Source organism: Diabrotica undecimpunctata, chromosome 1, assembly GCF_040954645.1.
Source record: "Diabrotica undecimpunctata isolate CICGRU chromosome 1, icDiaUnde3, whole genome shotgun sequence".
Taxonomy (NCBI): Eukaryota; Metazoa; Arthropoda; class Insecta; order Coleoptera; family Chrysomelidae; genus Diabrotica; species Diabrotica undecimpunctata.
The window spans coordinates 199446257-199473216 of NC_092803.1; the positions used below are offsets into that span (position 1 = coordinate 199446257).

The 26960-nt window shown below is 33.3% G+C and overlaps 2 protein-coding genes across 2 annotated transcripts in view; both read left to right on the forward strand.

Annotated features, from left to right (window-relative positions):
- The window catches only part of LOC140432842 (cilia and flagella-associated protein 47-like), a 76761-nt gene extending 55274 nt beyond the window's left edge, over window positions 1-21487 (forward strand). Inside the window, exons 16-19 of the mRNA XM_072520976.1 lie at window positions 289-417; window positions 4455-4940; window positions 6845-7992; window positions 21154-21487. Coding sequence (XP_072377077.1) covers window positions 289-417; window positions 4455-4940; window positions 6845-7992; window positions 21154-21461 — 2071 coding nt within the window. The 3' untranslated portion in view covers window positions 21462-21487. The remainder of the gene's footprint in view (window positions 1-288; window positions 418-4454; window positions 4941-6844; window positions 7993-21153) is intronic.
- A 2489-nt stretch (window positions 21488-23976) lies between these two features.
- LOC140432843 (aromatic-L-amino-acid decarboxylase-like) overlaps window positions 23977-26960 on the forward strand; it is a 47270-nt gene continuing 44286 nt past the window's right edge. Inside the window, exon 1 of the mRNA XM_072520977.1 lies at window positions 23977-24610. Within this exon, the coding sequence (XP_072377078.1) occupies window positions 24531-24610 (80 nt within the window). The 5' untranslated portion in view covers window positions 23977-24530. The remainder of the gene's footprint in view (window positions 24611-26960) is intronic.

The following is a 26960-nucleotide window of genomic DNA, read 5'->3' on the forward strand; positions in this document are numbered from 1 at the left end:
TTTCTGAACCTAGAGAGGTAGGCCCTAAAACACACATTGTGATGTATGTGTCTTGTGAGCACCTGCGTTAGAAAATAATCCAGTTGCCTGTGACCACAGTTCACCCAATCTCTTATAGTCGGGATCAGCATCTTTGTCCATTGTGCCACATCCTCCGTGTTGCTTCATTCGAGCTCTATGCTCGAGCTCCCCACATAATTTCAGGCCTTCTCATTTGTTATATAATTGATTTTATATGTACATTTTTTATTGTTTTATATAATATTTTAAGTTTTTTATGTACTTCAGATATCCTTTTGACTTATATCGTCAGGAGAAAGAAAGAAGAACAGAAAAAAAGAAAATTATACACTTACCAGTTGTTAGTCTTTTACGAAATTTGTCTGATGGGAGTATCGTGAATGAAATTGTCGAAAAGTAAGCACATAAAATGTTATTTTGCATTATTAAATTATTATTTTACAACATTTTGTTATATAGTGTGTGCAAGAAATAATCTAATTTTTATTACATAAAATTTAGTTAATATTTTGGTGATGGAACTTTGCCGTAATCTCCACCAATTGTTATTAGCTTATTAAATTCCTTTCCCCAGCGGGTACAGTACCAAATATTTTAGGACCATGGATTGTTAAAAATATTCCTTCGATATACGTAAGCAGACTTCACAGCGATGATTCCTTATGTGTTTGGTTTTATCGGATTGTACTTAGAGAAAGATCTCAGAAGAGAAGAGAAGTACATCCATCGGAGAAAAAAGCGAACTTATGAAAATAGAATATTGAAAGAACTTGAGGCATTAAAAAAGGAAAATCAAACAAGAAAATTCTATAAAAATCTAAATAAAGCAAGAAAAGAATTTAAACCAAGGATCAGACTATGTAAGGATAAGGAGAGGCATATACTCAATACAAGAGAAGAAGTATTGAAAAGGTGGGTGGAACACTATAAAGACCACTTACTATCGAAGTAAAAGATCCAAATCAACTACCTCCAGGAGCAAGCAACAATACGCCATTGGAGTCTCCATCAATTCAAGAAGTACGGGATGCAATAAAACACCTAAAACATAATAAATCTCCAGAAAGTGATGGTATACCCGCGGAACTTATTAAATGTGGAGGTGCTACTCTGACTAATCATATTTAAAATCATACAGAGAGCCTGGAATGAGGAACAAATCCCGGAAGAGTGGTGTATTGGGATCGTTTGCCCGCTACACAAAAACGGTGATCAATTGGAATGTAGAAACTATAGTGGAATGACCCTCCTTAATACAGCATACAAAATATTTTCGAGTATTTTATATGGTCGCCTGAGTGCATATTCAGCGGAGCTTCTTGGCGAATATCAACGTGGTTTTAAGCCTGATCGATCAACAACAGACCAGATCTTTGTGCTATGGCAAATACTGGAAAAAACTAATGAATTAAATATCGACACATACCATCTTTTCATAGATTTTAAATCGGCCTATGATAGTGTCCTAAGAAATAAATTGTATGAAGCCATGAATAAATTCCACATCCCCGATAAACTGATAAGATTGGTTAAGGCTCCAATGCGTAAAGTTGTTTGCAAAGTCCAAATAGAGGGCGAACAATCATAGGCATTTGAAACGCATGTTGGGCTGCGATAGGGAGATGAGCTGGCGTGCCTCCTTTTCAACATAGCTCTGGAAAAGGCGATCATGGATGCCCAAATAGACAATAGAGGAAACATTTTTAAACAAATTTTGGCATATGCAGATGATGTTGACCTAGTTGCCCGCACAACACGCAAGCTAGAAGAAATGTATACCACCTTGTTAAATGCCTTAAAAAATATGGGTCTGCAAGTAAATGAGGAGAAAACTAAGATAATGGCATCAACAATAGAGCCAAAAACATCAGCATTGATAACTCTACCTTTGAAGTGGTGGACAAATTCACATACTTAGGCTCCCTGATCACCAAGGAGAACGACATGACGGAAGAAATCAAGCGAAGAATAATCCTAGCAAACAAATGCTATTTTGGACTGAGTAGACATATGAGAAGCAGAAGCTTAAGCCAAAAAACAAAATTAAACGTATACAAAAACCTTATACAACCAGTGATGATATATGGGTCGGAGACATGGATCATTTCCAAGGCAGATGAAAACCTCCTGATTATATTTGAACGAATATAGGATCCTAAGAAGAATATTTGGTGGCATCTGCGAAAATGGTATTTGTAAAGATATTATAAAAATAGAAAGACTAAGATGGGCAGGCCATCTGGCAAGATTACAGCAGAACAATCCTCCTAGAAGAATCCTTATGCCACAACCTGTGGGAAGTAGAAGTAGGGGTAGGCCAAAACTCAGATGGGGGGATGGAAGAAAAATAGGCGCAGCAAACTGGCAACAGTTGGCAATGGATAGAACTGACTGGCGTAATAGACTTGGGAAGGTCAAGGCTCTTTTATAGGGCTGTAGCACCAATGATGATGATGATGATGACTTAGAGAAAAATAAAGCGTAATAAATATATACTACACATTCAATAACGGGTGAATATTAACAAAACAACTATTACTGATTAAAGAGTTTGCTTTACCACATTGTTCATTATTTTTACCGGTGTTTTTGGAGCTCACGAATATAGCGAACACTAATGCACTTTTCACTGCATTTTTGAGACGAAGAGATAGCGTCCCTAATAGCGCACACAGCCACACATTCGACTAGCAGCTTGAGAACACAATCACATCAACTTAAGTTCTAAACTTAAGTTCTAAACTCGCCAGTACAATATTTGTAATGCGTAACCTGGTTTATTTGGTACCTAAAAGTACCCTTAAAATGTGTTACTTTTCATTGTTTCATAGTCATATACAATATGGAATAGCTGTTTGGGGCAACTCTGGTCATGCCGACAGAATATTTAAATTACAAAAGAAGGTGGTGAGGATACTTGCTGGAGCGGATTTAAGGGATCATTGTAAACCATTATTTTTGAACATGGGTATTATGCCTCTACCTTCGCTTTATATGTATGCAACACTGTTGGAAATTCACGATAATAAAAATAAGTTTACTATAAACTCCCAATTACATGATCATCTAACAAGATCGAGGGATTTAATTAGGTCACAACGATTCAGACTATCAAAGAGCACAAAGAATTCAATTGATATTCACTTGTATAACTATCTGCCTAACGAAATAAAAATTCTGTCTCCACCACTGTTTAAAAATAGGATCAGAAAACATTTTTTAACATATTGTTTTTACTCAAAGACAGAATACCTCAATACACCTTTATAACGTGTACCCAGTTTGGTCAGAATACTGTCGATTTACTATCTACATATCACATTGTATTATTGCTATTAAAATGTACTAAGTTTTATGTATTAGTTTATTTAGTCATCGATTCGGGAATATTCTTAATTATTTGCACATTTTTGTTACTTCCATATTTCAAAGATTTTTTATGTGACAGTTTAGGTTTGTTTTTTTTTTTGGTTAGAGATTTTTTTATCTTAAATTTTTAATTTTAATTCTTCTGCTAATACTTACATATGTATATTACTTTAGCCAATATGGTTAAGTTAATTTTAAGTTTACATTATTATATCTTTTATTGTATTTTTTATACGGACTTCAAACTTTATGTAAAGTGGTCAATAAACGTTCTATCTATCTATCTATCTATCATCTGCGATTCTTTCCTTTTTCTGGAACCAATTTTTACCTAAAAATGGCCGTCAGTGGTTACAACCCAACGCTTTTATAAGGCAATTATGAGACAAGGCAATTGAAAAGCATAAAATGTGCTCGCTTTAACATTCAAAATCAATTGCTCTTTAACATTTCCTGACAAATCAACAATTCTGTTCTTCGCTGTACTGTTGGATAACGACATAAAGTCCAATACTTTTGAAACTTTTTTTCCCAACATAGCGGAAACCATAATTTTAGCATACGATGTTTATTAACATTTAAAGTCGATGATCTTTCATTTGCTCCGTCTAAAGAAGAATCATTATTTGGTTTTAATCAGCGTTTCATTATCACAATCACATTAAAAACGTAATGTCTATAAAGTTATTTACACTGTAGCCCAACACAACAAAACAATGCCAATGGGGGTAATTAAATCTTAACACACGAATAATAAATCAGCCCAAGTGTAAGTCGTGGGCAAATGTGATGCAGGTGCGCGGACGGTGAGGCAGAGGGGAAAATTTGCCGCGAAATTGTCTTACTCACTTCACTCGGTCATTTACGTTGTCTCTCGGTTAGTCTGCGTAACGATTACGAGACTTACATTTATTTATTAATTCAAAATGTCCACAGATAAAACCACTGATTCCCTAACTCATGCTCGTGAACCTCCAGGGGTCCGCGCACTACAAGTTAAGAAACTCTGATCTAGGTAAAAAAGTTTAGGTAAATATTCAAATCAGAAATTATTTTTGTTTTAGAAATACTAGCGCCGCATTAGACGACAATCTTGGTACTTCGTACGATTATGCAGTCTATAGAAACGTTCTAAACTATTTGGAACGGTATGGAATGTTTACAAACGATATCAGACCAGAATTCCTTTTAACGTATAGCAGATACATTACTTTTAGAGAAAGCATTGAAGACATTACAAATACTACTAACGGTGAAACGGTTTCCGAAGAAGAATTTTCAGTTCTGAGTAAAGAAACGTGGCTAGATTTTTTATTAAGGATTTACAAACTATTTTTTTATGATCGATTGTTGTCAGATAAAATCTATAAAGCAGGAAAAATCGTTATACACGACCATTTCGAAGAATCGCTTAAAGAATATCATATCCAAAATATAGATTGTTTTTCAGACAAAATGGACAAAGCTGAGATTAATCTATTGTTGTGGCTGGAATTTCATTTTCAGTCGAAAAAAGATAAATTGTGGCCAGAAAAACATGTACCAGTAAGGTTTGTAATGTTCAGTATCATTCAAGTATTGTTTTATGGTTGTTGATCTATATTATTACTTTTTTTTTAATTATTTTGCTTCATCTACATATATAGTCGACGACAGTCGAAAGTCGTCACTCGACACTAAGGAGTAGGCGGATTAAGACCTCAGTGCCGTTTGACGGTTCTTGTATCTATACAGAACACGATACTGGTACGTCACGAGTGAGAGTAGTAGGCAAATTGAGACTCCAAAATGGGTGCCAAAACGTCGAGCATTAAAGTCTCAAAGCGGTTCATTCCGAACATATATATATATATATATATATATATATATATATATATATATATATATATATATATATATATATATATATATATATATAGCAAATACTTCTGGTTCATTATATATATATGTATATATATATATATATATATATATATATATATATATATATATATATATATATTGAGGGATTCTAGAATCTTCACTGCCTTCCCTCGCTCAGTCTTTTTTGTTCTACATATGTTAATATGTCTGTTTCTATTGATGTTGTTTGCTTTATTTCGTCATTACTTCTCCTATCCATTCTTGTTACTCTGCAGCATCTTCGCAGGCATTCCATCTCTATTGCTACTATCTTACTGCTGTTTTCCTTGTTTATAATCCAATTTTCAGCCCCATATGTCATAATAATTCGCACTAATGTTTTATAAATCTGAATTTTTGTTTTCATATTTAGATATCTATCCTACCAACTGAGTTAAGTTGTCGGGTTGCTGTTTTGAAGTATTTGAATTTATCCTTTCCTTTGATTTTTACGTTGTCGTCAATCTGTAGATCTTCTATGTCTTCTTCACTTGTAGATAGGTACTCTCTTTTCGCGAGGTTAATGTCTAGGCCAGCCTTGGTATATTCTTCTTATAGTTTCTTAATCATGTAACTGAGGTCTCTTTGGTCTTGTGCAAGATCGGTCTCGTTTCGTACCGGTACTCCCATGCCTTCGCATTTTCTTTTCCATGTAGTCAAAGCTTTCTCTAAGTATGTTTTGAATAGGGTTGGAGATGTGGAACAACCCTGCAGGAGCCTTTTTGTTGTGGTGAAGTGTCCTATGATTCTTGTTTCCCTTTTAATGGACACTTTATTTTCTTTATCAAGAGCTTTTGTAGCTTCTATGAGTTCCATCTGTATTTCTAATTTGTACATTGCCTCCCATAGTTCTGACCTTGTTACAGAGTCATACGCCTTTCTCAGGTCCACAAATGCCAAATGTATATCTCTATTTTTCGTTTCTTTCTTTTCCAACAGTTGTTCCAGTGTGTATATGTTAATTATCCTATCGTTGATTGGCTCTCATGTTCTAACCCTGTTCTTCCACTTATTTCGTTCCATTTCCTTTTTTTTGGTTTTTGTTTTTACTAGTATGTCGATGTTGCTTTCTCTAAACTCCTTGATCACTTCCGTCGACTTTTTGTTCCATCCTTGTATATTCCACGTTGCACATATGAATGTTTTATCCCCCTCCCCCCCTCCCGTATCCGATGGGGTTTTCGTATTTGGCTTTTTCATCTTGCGATTTTTGTTCTTTTTACCCTTACCCTTTTCTTCAGCCGCCCATTCTGGATCAGACGCTGTTGGTTCTTCCGCCCTCTCAAACATTGTGACTTTTTCAACCATCCTCTGCGCTTGAGACCGTTGACTGGTTTTCACCTGTACCTCAGGCAGAGACCCTCACAGGGTGCTATCAGCCGGGTCAGCTGAACCCTGGTTTTTTTTAGAGGTATTACTCTTCTGTCCCTCCTCTTTTATCCGGGCTTGGGACCGACTGCATCGGTTATAGAGCTACTCAATGCACCCCACACCAATACAGGCAATATTATATTAATAATATATTAAATAATAATATATTTAAATTTTTTAGGGAAATTAGAGACTTAAGCGTAGATATCAGGGATAGCCTCCCGTTAATAACATTACTAGCTACGTATTGTCCCTATTTGGAAGACTTATTTAAAGAAATCTACTTCGAGCCATTTACCGATCACGGACAACTTCTTCACAACGCTTGCTTGGTATCGGAAGCATGGAATAAACTGGAACTATCGTATACAATTTCTACTAGTAACATTGTATCACCCACAAACACTGAAATGACAATTTTGCTGATGTACCTCTATACTGTGCTTCCAGGCTTTTATCCAACCGATAAACTAACCATTAAATCTAACCTAGGTGAATCCTCTTCGGTGCATGTGATGTTAAAAAATCCAGGGAATACTCCTATCAGTTTTAAGGCGAATTTATTTTTAAACGACAACGGTAGTTTTCGTATAAACACTAATGTTATCGTGATTGAACCACAAAAAGAAAAGAATGTTCAAATATATTACACAGCAAAACAAATCATAAATGAAAATGCTGTATTAGTGTTGTCTGGAGAAACTGGACTTTATAAATATTGTAGAAGTTCTGCCATTAATTTGACGGGAATACCTAATATCCTATATTGTACAGATGAATACATAATTGAGCTAAATATGTATCAATATACTGAAAAATTCCTAACAGTGACGTCACCGTATTGTCAAAGCTATGAAGCATATACTTGCTATTATATATATGATCCCACTAGCCTACCTTCAACAATGGAAGATTTTGTTTCTTTAAATTCATTTCCAAACTTACCAAGACAGCTAAATATAGATACATTTATAAACTTTACAGAAAATGGTACTTACAAGTTGAGAATAAGTCTTTGTTTTGTCACTCACGGAACTTACGAATACTATGTATATTTTGTAAGTAAAGAAATAGGTGTTTTTTGCATCAAGTTGACCATCGAGTCGACATTATCTGAAGATACTTTCGAAGAACTCAGAATACGCATTCCGTCCAATTTTGACACTCACGCTGGTTGTAAGTGTAAAAGAGGTGCAATCAATTCTCTTTGCCCAAGAGTTATCAAAGCTGCTATACCTTTTCAAAATCCCAAATTATTAGAAGGTTTACGAAGAATGATGTATATACACGCGGATTCTAATGAACGTGCTTTTTGGAATAAACATTTAGGTGAGCATTATTGAAATTACCGCTACCAACCGCTATGTTAAAAACTATTTTTCATTCATGTCTATTCAATCAATATCTTCTTCTTCTTCTTCTTTTGGCATCATAACCCTGGATGGATCTTTGCCTGTCTGTCTATGTCCTTCCATTCAGATCTCTCTTGTGCCCTTCTTCTCCATTGTCTTATGTTCATTGTTTTCAGGTCGTCTTCCACGTCATCCAACCATCTCGTTCTGGGCCTTCCTATGGGCTTCCATTGTAACATTTTCTTTGTTGTTTTTGCATCGTTTTGTCTCTGCACATGTCCCAGCCATGACAGTCTTTGACAATGTCGTAACCTTCATTTAACTCATTAACCTCGTCGTTTCTCCTGATTCTCCATGTGCCATCTTCCTCTTGTACCGGGCCATATACTTTCCTCAGTATTTTTCTCTCGAATGTCCTGAGTTGGGCTTCATCTTTTTTCGTCATTACCCAAGTTTCACATCCATAGGTTACTACGGGTCTAATCAGTGTTCTGTAGATAGTCATTTTGGTTCTTTTGTCTAATAATTTCGATGTCATCAATCTTTTATTAGCATAGTATGTACGATTCCCGCTGGAAATACGTGCATTAATTTCGCTACTTACGGAGTTATTCTGATTGATTTCTGTGCCGAGATATGTAAAGGCATCCACTCGTTCGATAGTATAGTTGTCTATTGTGATATTATTTTCATTGTCAGTTATTCTTTTGACTGTCATATACTTCGTTTTTGCTTCATTTATTTTGAGACCTCTTTTCCTTGCTTCAGGATCAATTTGTTTGAACACTTCCATTAGTCGTGGCTTATTCCTACTAATGATGGCTACATCGTCTGCATATGCAGTAATTTGTACTGATTTGGTGTTTATATGGCCGGTTATATTGGTTTTTCTGATGACTGCCTCAAGAACTAGGTTGAATAGCATGGTTGATAGGGCATCTCCCTGTCTTACTCCCATGTTGATGTTTATGAATCAATATATTTTCTAAAATTGTTAAGTCAATTTATCTTTTAACGCTCTCCTCCACGTTTTCTTTCTATTTATCTTTCCAGTGTTAGTTTGCATAATCCATACTTATTTCTAATGTTCTTACATTTTCATTACAAAATAAGTAAACCGTCCTCTTTTTCAAACCACTTTTATTTGGATTTAGATCTAATAGAAAAAAGTCTCCTAATATTGGATAATATTTGACTTTTTTCAACCTCTAGAAGGATTAAAATAATTTTAGAAGATACCTTTAGGCGACAATAAAATTTTATTAAAAAAAAAACAAATAAGACAGTTTAGATAATAGTCGCCTAATATTTGATAGAGTATCCGATATAAAGGATACATGTACATGTACAATGTAAACAATTTGTCTGTTATTTTGGTGATTACAAAATATAACTTTTATTTCAGTAAATGTTATTTATTATCCTTCCCCTTCTTCTTCCTTCTTGTATGTAGGCTTTAAAGCACATTTCTTCTTCAATATTAGCCTCCTAAGTTGCTTAAATTATCGCACCATCTTTTTCGTGGTCTGCCAATACTTCTTCATCCATTTGGTGACTTAGCTCGTGCTATTCGTACTATCCTGTCCTCTGCCATTCTACTAATGTTTGTTCTACTCCTGCTTCCATTTTGTCACCCATCCATTTATGTCTTCTATATTACATGCTCTTCTTATTTTCTCGCTTCTCTCCCTATCCAACAGATTTTCCCTGATATTTGTCGAAGTGTTTTCATCTCTGTTGTTTCTATTAGTCGTCTCGTTTTTTATGTGTCAGGTCTTGTCTCCGCCGTGTATGTTAATATAGGTCTAATTGCTGCTTTATAGATTCTTGTTTTTGTGTCTTGTCTTAGATGATTGTTCTTCCAGATTGTGTCATTAAGAGATCACGCCGTTTTACTTAGTCTTAAGCTTTGTTGTCGTGCTTCACGATCAGATAGTCCTGCAATAATAATTTAGAGCGCACATCAAGGAGTGAGAAATCTGAGGCAATATGATCAATTATGGTATTAACGTGCATTGTGAAATCATACGATTTGCATTTATTGACGAAGGATAATTGTTGCACAAGCAACAGCGTAATTAATATTGGGCAGGAAGCATTAATATATGCTTCTATTGGACAGGTCGTCTAACAAATTTAACAGGTTCTGAAACAATAGTTCCGTGGACGAATCAGGTGATCCATAAATGCAAAGAATGTATAAATTAAGATTTTTGGTATAAACTAATAAAAACTCAAAAAAGGATTCATTTAACAGAAAGTCATATTTTGTTATAGGAGAGAAAGAATTAGGGTGCCAACATGAGCTGAACTTGATGATCATACCTAGCAATTGTGGTATATTTTTCTCTATTATAAAAAAGGCTCGATGTCGATGACTTCAAGCCAGTGCTCGGTAATCGCAAATATCGGGGGAAATCCTAATTCCTCTAGAAACAAAAATAATTCATTTGTTTTATATCTTATAGAACGGATATTAATCAGAATAATGCTAAACTTGTCATCACTATAATAATTTGAGGTTTCTAGTCCCACAGAACACGTCATGTATGTAAGTTGATATATTCACACGTGCATTATACTTCAAGGGACTTTTTGCTAATGCCAAACTCAATTAAATATCTGTTCAAAAGTTTATCACTCAAGATCTTACCGCAGCAGAAGTTGAAATTCTAAACCGAAAGAACTAACACACGTATTATGAGTATAATAGCTATTGTTCACTTTACTGTCAATAAAGACAACCCTCTGTCATTAGAATATTTGTTTTCTTATAACATATACATTGTGAACAAAAGTAATAAACTGACCTTGGCACTGCAATTGAAAAGAGATGCTGGACATTATCCTATCTAGTTGCTTAACTTTTTCTTCTAGTTCCATATTATGTATTGATCGTTGAAAGCTATGTTTATGCTAATATATAAATATATATATATATATATATATATATATATATATATATATATATATATATATATTGTACTTTTGAATGTTCATAAGCAATAAAAAACCGATATACAAATTTCATTACTTAAATAAAAATTAAAATTATTGATACTTCATAAAGACACGGGCATATAAATTTTCAAACATCCTGTATAAGACAAAATATGTATTTTAAGTTGTTCGAAGAATTGTTCATTAGGCCTCAGAGACAAGACTTCCAAATATTATCGATAAGAAATTTAAATAAGTCGGTTATTGTGGAATGGATTTACCCGGAATAAAAGTGTTTATTGAAAGTGTTGAAACAATAGACCGGGATTTGCGGTGGGTTTTCTCCCCGAAAGATTATATCGGTAAAAGTTTATTAACAAAAGACATTGAATTGAGAAACAGGCATCGTTTGTAGCTATTAGTAAGAAATATTTGTAAAGCAGATAGATTTAGTTAGAATAATTAAAGAAGGTTGTTTTCTGGAATTACCCGAATGAGGTTTTATAGAGAGAGTTGGTTGGTAACGATATACGTCACAGAGGGGGATGATTTTTATTGGTCAATTTTTGAATGCAAGGAGGTTGGTTTTGGCTATGAGATAGGAGAGAGAAAAAAAGGTTGGGTAGTCAGTTTTCGTCGTCCAAGAAGGAAGGAGCTTTGTGATTTGTGTTTGTTTGAAGTCCCGAAGACGTAATTTACCGGGTGTGTTTATTTGCGGTGTAAAAGCTGACCAGTGTGAGGAACGGGGTACAGAGAGATAGAAAACCAAAGGGCATAAGAATATTAATAGCAGACGAAGCCGGAAACATTTGGAGTTATAAACAGGCGCGGGGATTGGCTCAAAAAGAGGCTGCATAGACTAACACGAGTTGTTGGGTTGCAGATACAAGGACAGATAGGAGAAAGGTGTACGTCATCTGGACCACAATAGGAGCAGAAGCAGAGAAAGGATTTTTTTGTTGTGGCGTGGCCATAGAATTGCAACGGCAGAGAAGGAAAGGTCAGTCAATTTTCATTAGAGCCGGAGTGTGATTTTCATTTATTAATTAAATAAATTGAATAAATAATAGATACAGTTAATTTTGCGATCACTTAAAAAAAAGAATTATAAAAAGAGCTTAGTTATAACACATATTAAAAATCAATGTAAAATAACATTTGGGTCCATGATAGAAAACAACTTCTCATATATTTAAAGTTAGTATATTGCAAATATTACAGGATTGATTGTTATATAAAATTTCATTAAAATAAAGGACATCTCACATATAGTTCAGTTGAAATTCTATGTATTTTATTCAGGTCATATTACCTATCCCGATTAAGAAGCCAATTGGAAAATATTTTGAATCCACGATCAAAGGTAAATAGTACAATTTAAATAGCCTGAGATTGTAATTAATTAATGCTGATTTATTGTGATAGATCATTCAATAAATATAGACAGGATTTTTCCTAAGTAAGCAATATAATATAATTTAAATAGCATAACAAAATGGCCCCCAACGTGTAAAGCTTTGAAAAATATTTCTAGTTGGCAAATTTGAAAGGATAGGAGTAGACGAGCAGATATTTGAAAGTTTATATGCCGGGGATAAAGTGAAATATTATGTAAAAATTGAGGACATTAAGATTTATATATTTTTTTTAAGGTACAATTTACCATAATTGATTTATTCGTGATATTGACAATTTATAGGTTACCATACTTGAATTATTTGATTGATTTTGACATTTGATATTTTACCATTTGATTTATTTGTGGGATATTGAAATTTGATACTCGTACTCAAGAGTTATTACATTTGAACAGGAAAAGTCCCGTTTGTTGCAACAGACCAGTAGAATTTTATATTTGGCGGGGATATTATTGCACAAATTTCAAAGTTTCATATTTGGCGGGGATAAATAATCTAACGAACATGTCGACCACAAGGAGTCAAAGCAAAACGCAAGAAAGGAAAGAGGATAAGATAGAAGAGGAAACAATTATTGATGAAGGATCGGATAATGAAGGAAATGCTACAATAATGGAGGAAAGAAAAGAAACAGGGATGTTAGAAAAATTATTAGCTATTATGCAAATACAGACACAACAAATACAAGAATCGTCACAAAAAATGGATAAAAATCAACTGGAAACAAAACACATAATGAATGAAACAAAACAAACAATGGAAGAAAACCAACGGGAAACAAAACAAACAATGAGCAATATAGAGCAGCGTCTGGAAAACTATGAACAGGAAATTAAAGGATGTGTTGAGGGGATAAAGAAAGAACTGATACAACAAATAGAAGAGATTAATGAAATTAAAATTAATATGAAAGAACAAGAAATGAGAATTAAAGATAATTTGGAGGAATTAGAAATAAAATTTGAAAATGCGCTACAAGAAGACCGGAAAGAAACGGAAAGGAGATTTAAACAAATTGCAGAGATGGAGATAAGAGGAGTAGAAAGAAAGGAAGTCATCGTACATAGCACAGAAGACGTAAAAGTACGATTTGGCGGGGATATAAGGAAAATACACCCAGTGCCTTTTATAAATAACCTAAAGGAAAAAGTCAAATACATAGGACCGTTTGCAACAGCAAAGGAAACCATCAGAAACCATCTCAAAGAAGAGACAAATCTTTGGTTTGTCAGCAAGGAAGAAGAATTGGACAATTGGCAAGATTTTGAGAGAAGATTCTTAAATTATTTCTGGGGAAAAATCCAGCAACTACAAGTAAATAAAGAGTTACAAAATGGAAAATACCATGAGAGGATGGGCGTATCAGAAAAGATGTACGCATTACAACTCTATAATAATGCAAAACATTTGCAATATAATTATTCATCAGAACAATTGGTAGAGTTGATATCGCGACATTTTGAAGAAACCTTGGAAGACCACATAAATCTCCAAAATTACAAGGACATTGACAGCTTATGTCAATTTTTGCAAATGAGAGAATCACGTAGGCATGAAAGAAGAGAAAGAAGACCGCAAGAAAATTATAGACAAAGAGAAAACCAAGAATATAGAGATAGAGGTCAAAATTTTAGAAGAGATTATACAAGACGAGAATTCATACCTAGACGGGGATATGAAAATAGACCGAACGGAAGAGAGAATTATGAACCCAGAACCCAGAGATGGAATGAAAACAGGGATCGGGAAAATCAGAGTAGAAATAACCGCCCATACCAAGGAAACAGATACAATAACCCACGGAATGAACAGGAATCTCGCGGTAACCGATACGGGAATGATAGACCAACAGAGAACAGAAGAGAAATAAATAATATGCAAAGAGAAGAAAATGAATATGAGAGAGAAGATGACGGGAGAGAAAACACAGAAGAACAACAGGCCTGTTTTCAAGAAGGCGCTCACTAAAAACGAAGAAACAAACAGGAATTTTTTGTCACCCCAAGGAATTTATTAAACTGGCAGGAAACAATGAAAAGAGAAATGGAGTTAATTTAAAATTTGTGGATGGATTTATAAATGAGAAACCAATTAAAATTATGATAGACACAGGCTCTGAAATAACACTGGTCAACAGAAAATTAATCGAAGAAGTAAATTTAACAAGTCTAATTTATAAAATACCTAGGGTGAATTTAGTGGGCGCAAATAAACGGACATTGGCAACAATAAATGAAGGTATACGAGTAATGGTACGATTGAAAAAAAATATGTATGCACTTCAATGTGTAATAATGCCGAATATGTCACATGACATGATTGTAGGCGTTGACGAATTAACGGAAAAACATGTAGTGATCGACTTCAAAACCAATACGATGAAAATAACAAAGGAAAAAGAAGAAGAACAGGATAAGGAACAAGAGAAACAAATTACGGACGAATCAGAGAAAGAACAAACGGTGGAAATGAACCTGGCGACGAAGAAAGGAAAAGGAAGAAAGAGGGATAAAGGTCTGAAAAAGATCAAAGAAAAAAAAACCTGGGATTCCTCAAAAAATGAGACGAGCTCAGGAGAAGAAGATGGAAAAATTTTGACAAGAAATGAAAGCAAAACTTGGGATTCCTCAAAAGAAGAGACGAGCCCAACAAAAGAAGATGGAAAGATTTTGACAAGAAATGAAAGCAAAACTGGGGATTCCTTAAAAGAAGAGACGAGCCCAACAAAAGAAGATGGAAAGATTTTGACAAGAAATGAAAGCAAAACTTGGGATTCCTCAAAAGAAGAGACGAGCCCAACAAACGAGGATGGAGTAAACAGCTATGAGTTGAAACACATGGATTCTGAAAAGATCAGAGGTATTTATAATATCCATGATGTATATAAATATCACGAATGAAGATTTAAATTTGTATAAAGTAGATAGTAGGATAGGATAATACGTAGCATAAGTACAGCTAGCATACAGGAAGTACGTTTAGTTTGCCTAAGAGAAAATTTAGTTGCATAAATTGATAAATTTTATCGATTACAAAGGCGGGGATTTGTTGTACTTTTGAATGTTCATAAGCAATAAAAAACCGATATACAAATTTCATTACTTAAATAAAAATTAAAATTATTGATACTTCATAAAGACACGGGCATATAAATTTTCAAACATCCTGTATAAGACAAAATATGTATTTTAAGTTGTTCGAAGAATTGTTCATTAGGCCTCAGAGACAAGACTTCCAAATATTATCGATAAGAAATTTAAATAAGTCGGTTATTGTGGAATGGATTTACCCGGAATAAAAGTGTTTATTGAAAGTGTTGAAACAATAGACCGGGATTTGCGGTGGGTTTTCTCCCCGAAAGATTATATCGGTAAAAGTTTATTAACAAAAGACATTGAATTGAGAAACAGGCATCGTTTGTAGCTATTAGTAAGAAATATTTGTAAAGCAGATAGATCTAGTTAGAATAATTAAAGAAGGTTGTTTTCTGGAATTACCCGAATGACGTTTTATAGAGAGAGTTGGTTGGTAACGATATACGTCACAGAGGGGGATGATTTTTATTGGTCAATTTTTGAATGCAAGGAGGTTGGTTTTGGCTATGAGATAGGAGAGAGAAAAAAAGGTTGGGTAGTCAGTTTTCGTCGTCCAAGAAGGAAGGAGCTTTGTGATTTGTGTTTGTTTGAAGTCCCGAAGACGTAATTTACCGGGTGTGTTTATTTGCGGTGTAAAAGCTGACCAGTGTGAGGAACGGGGTACAGAGAGATAGAAAACCAAAGGGCATAAGAATATTAATAGCAGACGAAGCCGGAAACATTTGGAGTTATAAACAGGCGCGGAGATTGGCTCAAAAAGAGGCTGCATAGACTAACACGAGTTGTTGGGTTGCAGATACAAGGACAGATAGGAGAAAGGTGTACGTCATCTGGACCACAATAGGAGCAGAAGCAGAGAAAGGATTTTTTTGTTGTGGCGTGGCCATAGAATTGCAACGGCAGAGAAGGAAAGGTCAGTCAATTTTCATTAGAGCCGGAGTGTGATTTTCATTTATTAATTAAATAAATTGAATAAATAATAGAGACAGTTAATTTTGCGATCACTTAAAAAAAAGAATTATAAAAAGAGCTTAGTTATAACACATATTAAAAATCAATGTAAAATAACATTTGGGTCCATGATAGAAAACAACTTCTCATATATTTAAAGTTAGTATATTGCAAATATTACAGGATTGATTGTTATATAAAATTTCATTAAAATAAAGGACATCTCACATATAGTTCAGTTGAAATTCTATGTATTTTATTCAGGTCATATTACCTATCCCGATTAGGAAGCCAATTGGAAAATATTTTGAATCCACGATCAAAGGTAAATAGTACAATTTAAATAGCCTGAGATTGTAATTAATTATTGCTGATTTATTGTGATTAATTGGAGATTAGATCATTTAATAAATATAGACAGGATTTTTCCTAAGTAAGCAATATAATACAATTTAAATAGCATAACAATATATATATATATATATATATATATATATATATATATATATATATATATATATATATATATATATATATATATATATATAAATAAGGATCACTCGAAGAGTGGTGGGTTTTTCGGCCAAAAGGTGGAGAAAAAAGACAAAGAAGTTGGCTACTTCATCTATTTATTTGAAGACGTTTCGCTTTCTAATCAGAAAGCATCATCAGCTCATCTTAAAAAGACATGTAGCAGTCAATGGTGTAAAATGTAAAGAAGCTTAAACTAGACATAAAATACTTAGGTTTTATAAACAATTAATCGAAACTAAATAAAGTTTACAATTTGATTCAAACATAGCACAGCAAAAGACCATGTGGTTATAGTACATGTAATTTAAAAAAGTATGTAAAAAACTTATGTAAAAAATAAGTATTTGCCGAGAACTAACAAGATCATAAGATCACACTTCCAATAGTATGAAGAAGTATCCAGAAGTGTATCAGTAATTAAAGCAGCTGCACCAAAGTTCTTACGTTTGATTCCTGATCGACCAAGTAAAACAGATAAAGACTTTAGTTCAGTTGGTTTTACACAGTTCCTTATTTTATTAACCGTGGTAGTTATTCCACCAGGTTCTACAGAAACGTCTTCTTAATACTATTTGGAGATTTATTTTTATTGTTAGTATTGTCATCAACAAGAAATTTTTCAACTTGTCATGAATTGCAAACTCTTGGTCACGAAAAAAATCTATATAAAATGGTATATATAATGCTAGATTTACCAGAAAACCATACAAAAAAAATTTTCATTGATTCTGTCCTTGAATATACTTTTCAAAACAAACCCGCAATCTTATACGGGGAAATTGTCCTTTCAGGATTATTTCGTAACCCGTTTTTGGTTTGTTGGCAGTAATATGTCTTTAAAGGTCCTATAAACGCTATATCTAAAGGTTGTACTTATGAGTTAAGTGTGGAGATAGGCATATTACAATGATATTATTTTCTCGAGCCTTATTAATGACACCCAAGTACAAATAGTATTCCTTTAAAATTAAAATGACAGGATGTTCTGCGGATGGCTTAGTACAGGAAATAAAATGATCCATTAACTGCGTAAATAAGTAGGATTGAATCCACCTCGAAGGATGACACTTTTAATTGCTCCAGGAGGTGCTCCATCCATCAGCTCTGCTTTAACAATTTTTCTCGAGATCATCATTTATGGAATGTAAGTGCCCATTTGCATTCATACATATTGCAATAGTGACAAGCGAACCCATTTCCTAAATTCCTAAGTACTAATGCTCCAATCTGCTTTTTTCCGTTTAAGCGTATAACTTTAGTATGCTCGTCAAGATTATAAACCCTGCTTGGATTTAATTTTGTCTTTTTTAGTTCTGGTCCCAAAATATCATAAAATTTCTTAAAATTTTCTTTAGTAAATTCTTTGATTCCAGCTGCAGATACACCTTGTAGCGTTGGAAAAAAAATATTCTTGTTACTTTTTAAAAAATTTCTTAGGCATTTTCTCCCTGCGGTACCCTTCGCTTTAGAAAATGAATGTGGCAAATTGTTAGCGAAAGCCAACTGAAAGGTTAAACTTCGAATATCTGTTAACGTTATACCATAAAACTTCCTTTCGAATTCCAATTAGTATGCAAACAACTGTTTTTTCCATCTCTTCCATCAATATTCCATCTCTTAATCCAGTATAACCGAAATTGCAGAGGCCATGTTTGCTTTATTCCATTGCGTTCTTTTTTTAGGGAACATTCTGTAACAAAATCGTTCTTCAGTATAGATACAAAAAAACGTTCGTTATATTGGACATCTAATATTAAGAACACTTCTATGTTCGATATTAGACACATTTGTAAATTGCAGGTTAGAATTTTCCAACATAAACAGACAAGGATTTCAATATTAAAACTACATAAATATGTCAACTTTAACATGCATTACACTTCTTCTTCTTCCTATGCCGTCCCCATTAACGGAGGTTGGCGACCAAATTTTTAAAAGCTTCTCTGTCTTTTGCAACGTGGAATAATTCGTCTACAGTCATGTTTGTTCAGTCTCGAATATTTCGCAGCCATGACTTCCTCTTTCTACCTATTCCCTTTTTGCCATCGACTCTACCCTGCATGATGACCTGCAGAAGACTATATTTATCATTTCTTAGTATGTGTCCAAGGTATGCAGTCTTGCGTACTTTTATCGTTCTCAACAATTTTTTGTCTCGACCCATCCTTCTCAGCACTTCCTCATTGGTGACCCTGGCAGTCCATGGAATTCTTAACATTCTCCGGTATATCCAAAGTTCAAAGGCTTCGATCTTTTTAACTATTTGCGCTTTTAGTGTCCATGTTTCTACCCCGTACAATAGTTGCGACCAGACGTAACATTCAACAAACCTCAGTCTCAGCGCAGTATTCAGATTTTTGTCACAGAACAATTGTTTGAATTTTAAGAACGCTGCCCTTGCCATTTCTATTCGTACCCGGATATCTTGGTCTGGATCTAATTCTGTGTTGATGTAAGCTCCCAGATATTTATATTTTGTCACTCTCTCTATTTGCTGTCCACCAAGAGTTAGTTGTTCATTATTTATTGGACTCCTTGATACTATCATAAATTTGGTCTTATCTGTGTTGATGTCAAGTCCCATTTGAATGCATTCACTATTTATTGCATCTAGTAAAGTTTGTAGTTCTTCTATACTCTCAGCCATAATTACCGTGTCATTTGCAAATCTCATGGTGTTTATGATTCTTATTCCCTCTTTTCTTTCCCATAAGGCTTTTCTGAATATGACCTGTGAGTACACGTTGAAAAGCGTCGGAGACAAGACGCATCCTTGCCTAACCCCTCTCGCAATCGGTATATTATTTGTTTCTATATCGTTCACCTTTACTACTGCTTTCTGGTTCCAGTATATAGCCTTAATAAACTCGATGTCTTTTTTGTCTAAATTGATGTTTTTTAATTCATCTATTAACTTCATATGCTGCACTCGGTCAAAGGCCTTCCTCAAGTCTATGAAGCATACATATGCACTCTTGTTATATTCCCGACATTTCTTCAAGAGTACCGTCAACGCAAATAATGCTTCTCTTGTACTCATGCCTCCTCTGAAGCCAAACTGAGTTTCATCTATCTGCTCCTCACATTTCTTATAAATTCGGTTTTGAACAATTTTCAAGAGAATCTTTAAAGGGTGGCACATTAGGCTTATCAATCTATAGTCATTACATGATTTGGGATTGTTGTTTTTTGGTAGAGGTAAAAATATCGATTTAAGCCATTCTTCCGGGATGTTGCCCTCTACATATATGTGGTTGAGAATTCGGGTGAGTCTCTTTATATTACCGTCATCTAAGGCTTTTAACAGTTCAACTGGAATTTGATCAGGACCCGGTGCTCTTCCTTGTTTTGCATTCTGTAGGGCATTCTTTACTTCTGAGGGTAAAATTTGTAGGTATTGTTTTTCTTCACCTATATCTTGTTCATTTTCTCTCTCGTCATGGAACAGACTATGCATTACACTACAGATTAAAAACATTTAAAGTTCTTACCTTATTTAAAATATTTTCAGCGCTTAAAATAGATAAACACAATCAATTTAGTGATGTGCTGTGCAATAAATTTGCAAGTATGCTATTTTTGCACAGCAAAGTATGCAAGTATGGTGGATTTTTAGATTCTACAAAGACTTCTACATTAAGTTACATCGTACGTGGATATATGGCAACCGTTATTTTATTTTTTTTACATTTAGCTACCCAATATTAGGCGCTATCCTAAATTAGACGACCTTTCTCTAACGTTGTACGGTTTGTTTTTTGTCTCCCATAATGGCATTTTTTACTTTTTCTAGTTATTTTCAGTGGCGGTTGGTGAAGAAGGGCTAAGAGGTGTCGTGTACCCTAAAAAATGATGTACAAACAGTTCATTGTATTTAATATTCACAATTATTGAAACATATGTTAAAACTTTATTTCAATAAAATATATTTACCTAAACGAATTAAATTTTACGATTATTCTATTTGTTTGAAGCGTCTGCGCTATACTCGGGGCTGATTTCATAACGCCAGATAAAGGTATAAGGTTTCTATTGAAACTGCACACATAAACTATAGTTTCTTTGAAGTACATCACTCTACAGATACGATGCTAAGGCAATGGCATGGGCGTTTAGGAAGCAGCCCCGAGATAAGACTTACTATTCGAACAGCACGTTTTGGAGGTAACAATAAAAATATTGTTTTCATTTTTGTTACAGTATTTCCAAGAGGATTCCATATACTGCGTGAATATCTAAAGATTAATTTCGATGACATATTAATACCGTTTAAACGAATTTTGGATTCAGAAGTTGTGTACACGCCCAAAGCCAGAGGTAAAAATTATTCCCCGGAAGAAAAAATACACATAAAGGATGTAACCGATGAAGGAGTATGGCAGTTGTTTATTCACTGGGATTCTCAGACATTTCCTGGAACTGAAGTTCTATACCTGAAATCAGATCATGAACAAGAACTACGCAAGTATAATTTGGCATTTTGGACACGAGAGAAAAGAATATTATAAAGAATATATAATAATTAAATAAAATAATGAGCAATAAATACATATTATCAAAAGTAACTTAGGTTTGTTTAATCAAAATTTATTTGATCTTCTTCTTTATTTCTTTCTCTTTATAAGCAATCCTGCTTGTTCATTGGTGAATTAATACCTCAATGTCATCTAATACTTCTTATCTGCTTATCTGCTTATGTGGTTATTCCATTCTCTTTTTCTATTCAGTGTCCATTCGTTTATACACTGTACTTTACATATTCTTCTAATCTATTCACTTATCTTTAAAATGTTTTGACAAGGATAAATTGTTCCTTCCTTGCTAAAAACATGGACCCAAACATTTTGAATATACCTTTCGAGCAGTATTATACGCTAATTGTGTACAGCGGTTGCGACGCAAAATTATTATACCTATTGTGGCCTTGATAACGCTATAAAGGAAGTTTATAGTCGGACAAAACTACTCAGAACCTTTAAAAGTCGATAAAGAACTTCAACAAGGATGCTACCTGTCACCAATGTTATTAACCTTTAGTTTATTTTAAATCAAATATAACTTTAACACGACAATTTTTAGTTAGTCAAAAATTAAATTTTAATTTCAGTCAACTGTGACTCAATCCCACATAAACACAGACAAAACAGCATCATTTACATGTTAACAAAGCTGGAAGCTAGAGTTTGGAAATCAATTATGAAAAAACTTACTTACTTAAGAAAATTTTTTTATAAAAGGTATATATTAAAACACCCTATCGAGCTACATCACAGAATGTTTCCGGAATTAATATTCCGTCGTCAGTGCTATGGTGCTATCTGGATGTACATATTTTGAGCCACTAAGTACATGGGTAAAAACCCTGGGTAAAAGTTGTTAAATCAATGAAACAGTTTGTCAAAGCCCTATCTAAAGATGGAGAATGTTTCGAGTACTTGAGTGAAAAGTTTTCCCATCTATCAGAAGCCAAATTGAAAGAAGGTGTTTTAGTTGGACCAGATATTCGTAAATGATGTTCGACTCCACCATTGAAACCAAGTTGACTACTAAGGAAAAAGAAGCTTGGATTACATTCAAAAAAATTGTAACAAAGATTCTAGGTAATGTGAAAGACTCTAACTACGAGCTTATAGTAGCTAATTAATTCAAAAATTTTAAAGATTTTGGTTATGTTTTAAGCCTTAAAATCCACTTTTTGCACAACCACCTGGACTTTCTCCCTGAAAATCTGGATGATGTCAGTGAAGAACAAAGCGAACGATTCCACCAGGATATCAAATTAATCTAGAAACGATACCAGGGATGTTGGAACACCAACATGATGGGTGATTACTTTTAGTCACTTCATTGGGAACAACAGAGTGCCTCACATAGGAGAAAAAGCTACTTGAGAAGTTATATAGAAAAAAGAGAAAGAAAGTAGGAAAGCATTGACTCCCGAAATGATTGTATAGACCTGTGCTATTACAAGATGACAATAATTAGATCTATCTATTTATACAAGGATTTTTACAGCTGTCGCCGTCTTCCTTCTTTCAGCCAACGTCTCCAGTCCTTTCTGTTCTGCCATTCTCCATCTCTAAGGTCTCGTCTTTCAATGCCCTCGTCCACTTCATCCCTCCATGATCTTTGGGGTCTACCTCTTTTCCTCTTTCCTATTGGGCTCCAATCCGAAATCTTTGCTATCCACCTTGTACGATCTGTTCTTCTAACATGTGCATACCAAATTAAACGATTTTCTTCTATATAGCTGAGTATGTCTTGTTCTACTGCCATTCTTCGTTTTATCTCATTTCTGATGCGATCCATTTTTGTCACTCTGCAGCTTCTTCTCATGAACTCCATTTCAGTTGCTGTGATTTTGGACCTGTTTCGTTTATTTATTATCCAATTCTCTGCTCCATAGGTCATTATACTGCGTACCAAGGTGTTATAAATTCTTTCTTTGTATTTCTGGTAATCTGTCTATCCCACAGTACCCCGTTCATCTGTTTAATGCATGTTCTTGTCTGTGCTAATCTGCTGGTTATCTCTTGCTCGGTGGTTCCATTTTTTGAGAGTATGAATCCTAATAATTAGATAAATGGTATTATTCTAATAATGTATCATTTTAATGTAAGTATTTCTGGATTTTGCCTTTTTCAACTTATTATAATGTTAAATAAACCAGTGTCATATTGTGGGAAAACTAAGTATACTGAATGATGATACGTAAAATCTAATTTCAGTTTTTTTTAGCGCCAAAAACTGCATTAGGATTCACATAAATTTGTAAGAAAAGTTGTATTTTTTTTTATTGGCTTGGATTATTAATTCCAAAATATGAAAAATAATTGTTTTAATATATTTTCTGTTATACTACATGCATCCTTAATTATTTGTGGGCTTGCCGCTCTTACAATAACAAAAGATCAATAGAAAGCAGTTAAACTATGGCAATAGTGGGGAAAGTATCCCCACTTTCACCCTTTAAAATGCTTCTTTAAGAGACACAAAACTTATATTTACTCTAAACATACTGATGTTACCGGTACCAAGTAGCTATCTTCAGCCAGCGATATTTTGTTACAATTTCTACAAAAGAAACAGTCATTCTTGTGTAAAATAAAATCGTAATCATGGTGACATAATTTTTCCGTGTACGTGCTCCAAAAATAGGTGAAAGTCATAGTGGTATCTCCCGAACCAAAATATATAATGACATTTAAGAAAAAGATCGACGATTAGACGCCGGACCATTTTTTCCTAGCGTATTCAAGGATACTTCAAAAATCTCCTAAGCGTAACAAATAATGGCTTGTATATATAAACACTTGTTATCTATGCAGCGACTATTCGCAAGAAGAGACCAGTGATACCGAACACAATGAAAAGCGTCGCTTGAAACTTATTGAAGGGCAGTCAAGTGTTGTGTTAACTCTTAAATAAAAAGAGAGCTGCGGTTTGATCTCACTTTTATTTAAATCCTCCTCCAGTACTAGTTTGTTGTATTACGACTAATACCATTGTGTATAATCCGAGTGAAAGTGGGCGAAGTTGCGGAGAAAGTGATTTTTCTGTATTTCTGATTGATTAATATGGATGTGACGGAATTTAGGGAGTTCGGAAAAGCTGCGGTGGATTATATTGCAGACTACATTGAGACCATTCGTGAGAGGTAAGTCGCACTAGATTGTTTTAGACTTAGAATTTTTTTTAACTTAAAAATTTTATGGTGAAGGTTTCGTTAAGAGCAAATTAAAATAAATAACGGTTTTTTAAAATCTAATTTACAAAACAATAATAAAAATTACTATTTTTATTCTCAAAATACGAATTTTAAACTTTTACTTAAAAATAAACTTGTTTTAAACTTAAATTGTAGCTTATTCCCAATAAAAATAGTAATTACATTAAGATGAAACAAGAAAATAGTTTCAGAACAATATTAAGGGTAAGAAATGCAATTTATTGTAAATAAAACAATTTTTAAATTTAAATGAAAACAAATGAGATCAAAAAACTGGTTGTTTCAGAAAGTATAATCAAATAAGGTGAAAAAAATAATAAACAATATTTAGTATAAACAATTTTTGTGGTTTGTTATTTTATTTTGACAAATGCTTTTATATATAGTATATTATAATATATATGGTGAGAATGAAAACCCACAGATGGAGAAGGAATGTTTTCAAATTCTCCAACTGTGTAAATTTTACCCATATAATTTTAAATTAGAAAATGAGTCAAGTAACTCATAATTTTAAAGATCATTTAATTTCCACTCCAATGGTATCTTAATTTAATACTTTTTGAAAAGTCTAAAAAATTCTCTTCTTTTGTTACTTGATAATAAAAAAATTCTTCCAATAATTTAATTTTATCTGCCTCATTCATATTGACAATTTATTCAGACATTATACATTTTAAGGAGATGACTTTAAGATGATATTATTTTTGAGGTGCGTTCATGGAACGACTTTATTGAAGAATATTTCATTCGATTACATAAAATGGATTTTAAATCATAGCATGTTATTTTTAAAATTCTCTGGTTGGTAATTTTATTGTAAATCATGAGAAAAAACTAGGAACAAAACTTATGATGGTAAGTATTTAGTCTTACATGTAGTTTACCCTCAATGTGAACATCAAACTCTAATTTTATATGTTTGCAACTTTAAAATATCGATGTATCATCGATATTTTATTGATTTACTAACCGTAATGTTTTCTTTTTATTGACTTCTTGTTTTAATACTGTGAACCAGATTTTACTACATTCTGCTGAAGAATTTGAGACGCAGACAATTTTATTTAACAGAATTATAGTCACTTCTTTGATTTTTATTCTTTTTGCCATCTGTTTCTCGCAGAATTATACATGAATCATTCCGTTGAATTCTATATTCATTTTCTCATGTGTATTTACATATCTAAAATTTACCAAATTTTGTATTTGTTATACAAAATTGCTATTATTCAAGATTATTAAACATTTTTCTAAGAATTAAATGTGATTACTTTCCATTAAAGATAGTAAATGTTTTTAAAATTTAACAAGAACAAGTTTTTTAGGTAATATGTTTACATTATTACATTATTATACAATTACTGTTTACATTTTAATTTAATTATATAAAATTTAATAATTTTTATAGTATTTCTATACATTTCTTCACTCCCTGTTCCATTTCTGTTCAATGCTTTTGCTTTCCAATTCTCAATATTACTTTTTTTTAGTCTTTTTATACGCTTTCGTATTGGCTTTCGTGAGAATATCGTTTTCAATATTCCATCCTATACCATTCTTTCAATGTGTCCTTAATATCCTATTCTCTGCGCTTCGATAACTGTCGTTATTTTTGGCTCTTTACCTTTTATTTTCACACCTCCATATATTGCTTTTCCTATTTTCCTCTCCTATCTTTTTAACAGCATATTTAGTAATTCCATCATATTTCACATTCATAGGTCGAGAATTGTTCTAAAAATTAAAATTTTTGTTTTTCTTCAGACAAATTTGGATCTCATGTATGCTCGCAAAACTTTATACTTTTTGTTTTCTTTTGCTATTCTCATGTCCCCTTTCATATATTTTATATCCAGATAAGTGTTTTCTGAAACTCGTTTTAACATGCATGTGTTTTCTTCATGTACTTCTAATGTGAAATTGTCTTCTTTTTTTATCTGTTTCTCCCATTATTATGTACTTTGTCTTATCCTGATTTATTGTGAGAAGTGGAATTTGGATTTTTGCAGAAAAAATTATGTAATAATTTCAGTAGTAATAATAATTGATCTATCCTCATGAATATTGAATTTTTTTAAAATCTTACACCAGTTTGCCAATTTTTTGGCATCTAAATATTTAATAGAATTACAATCAGATTATTTGGGCAGCCTCAGGAATATTTTAAACTTATAAACAATATTTTGGCTTATAAACAAATAGAATATCTTGAAAATTATTGGCTCAAATTAAATTTAAAAGACGGTGCTAGAAAAAACTTTGCAAGATGCTTCTT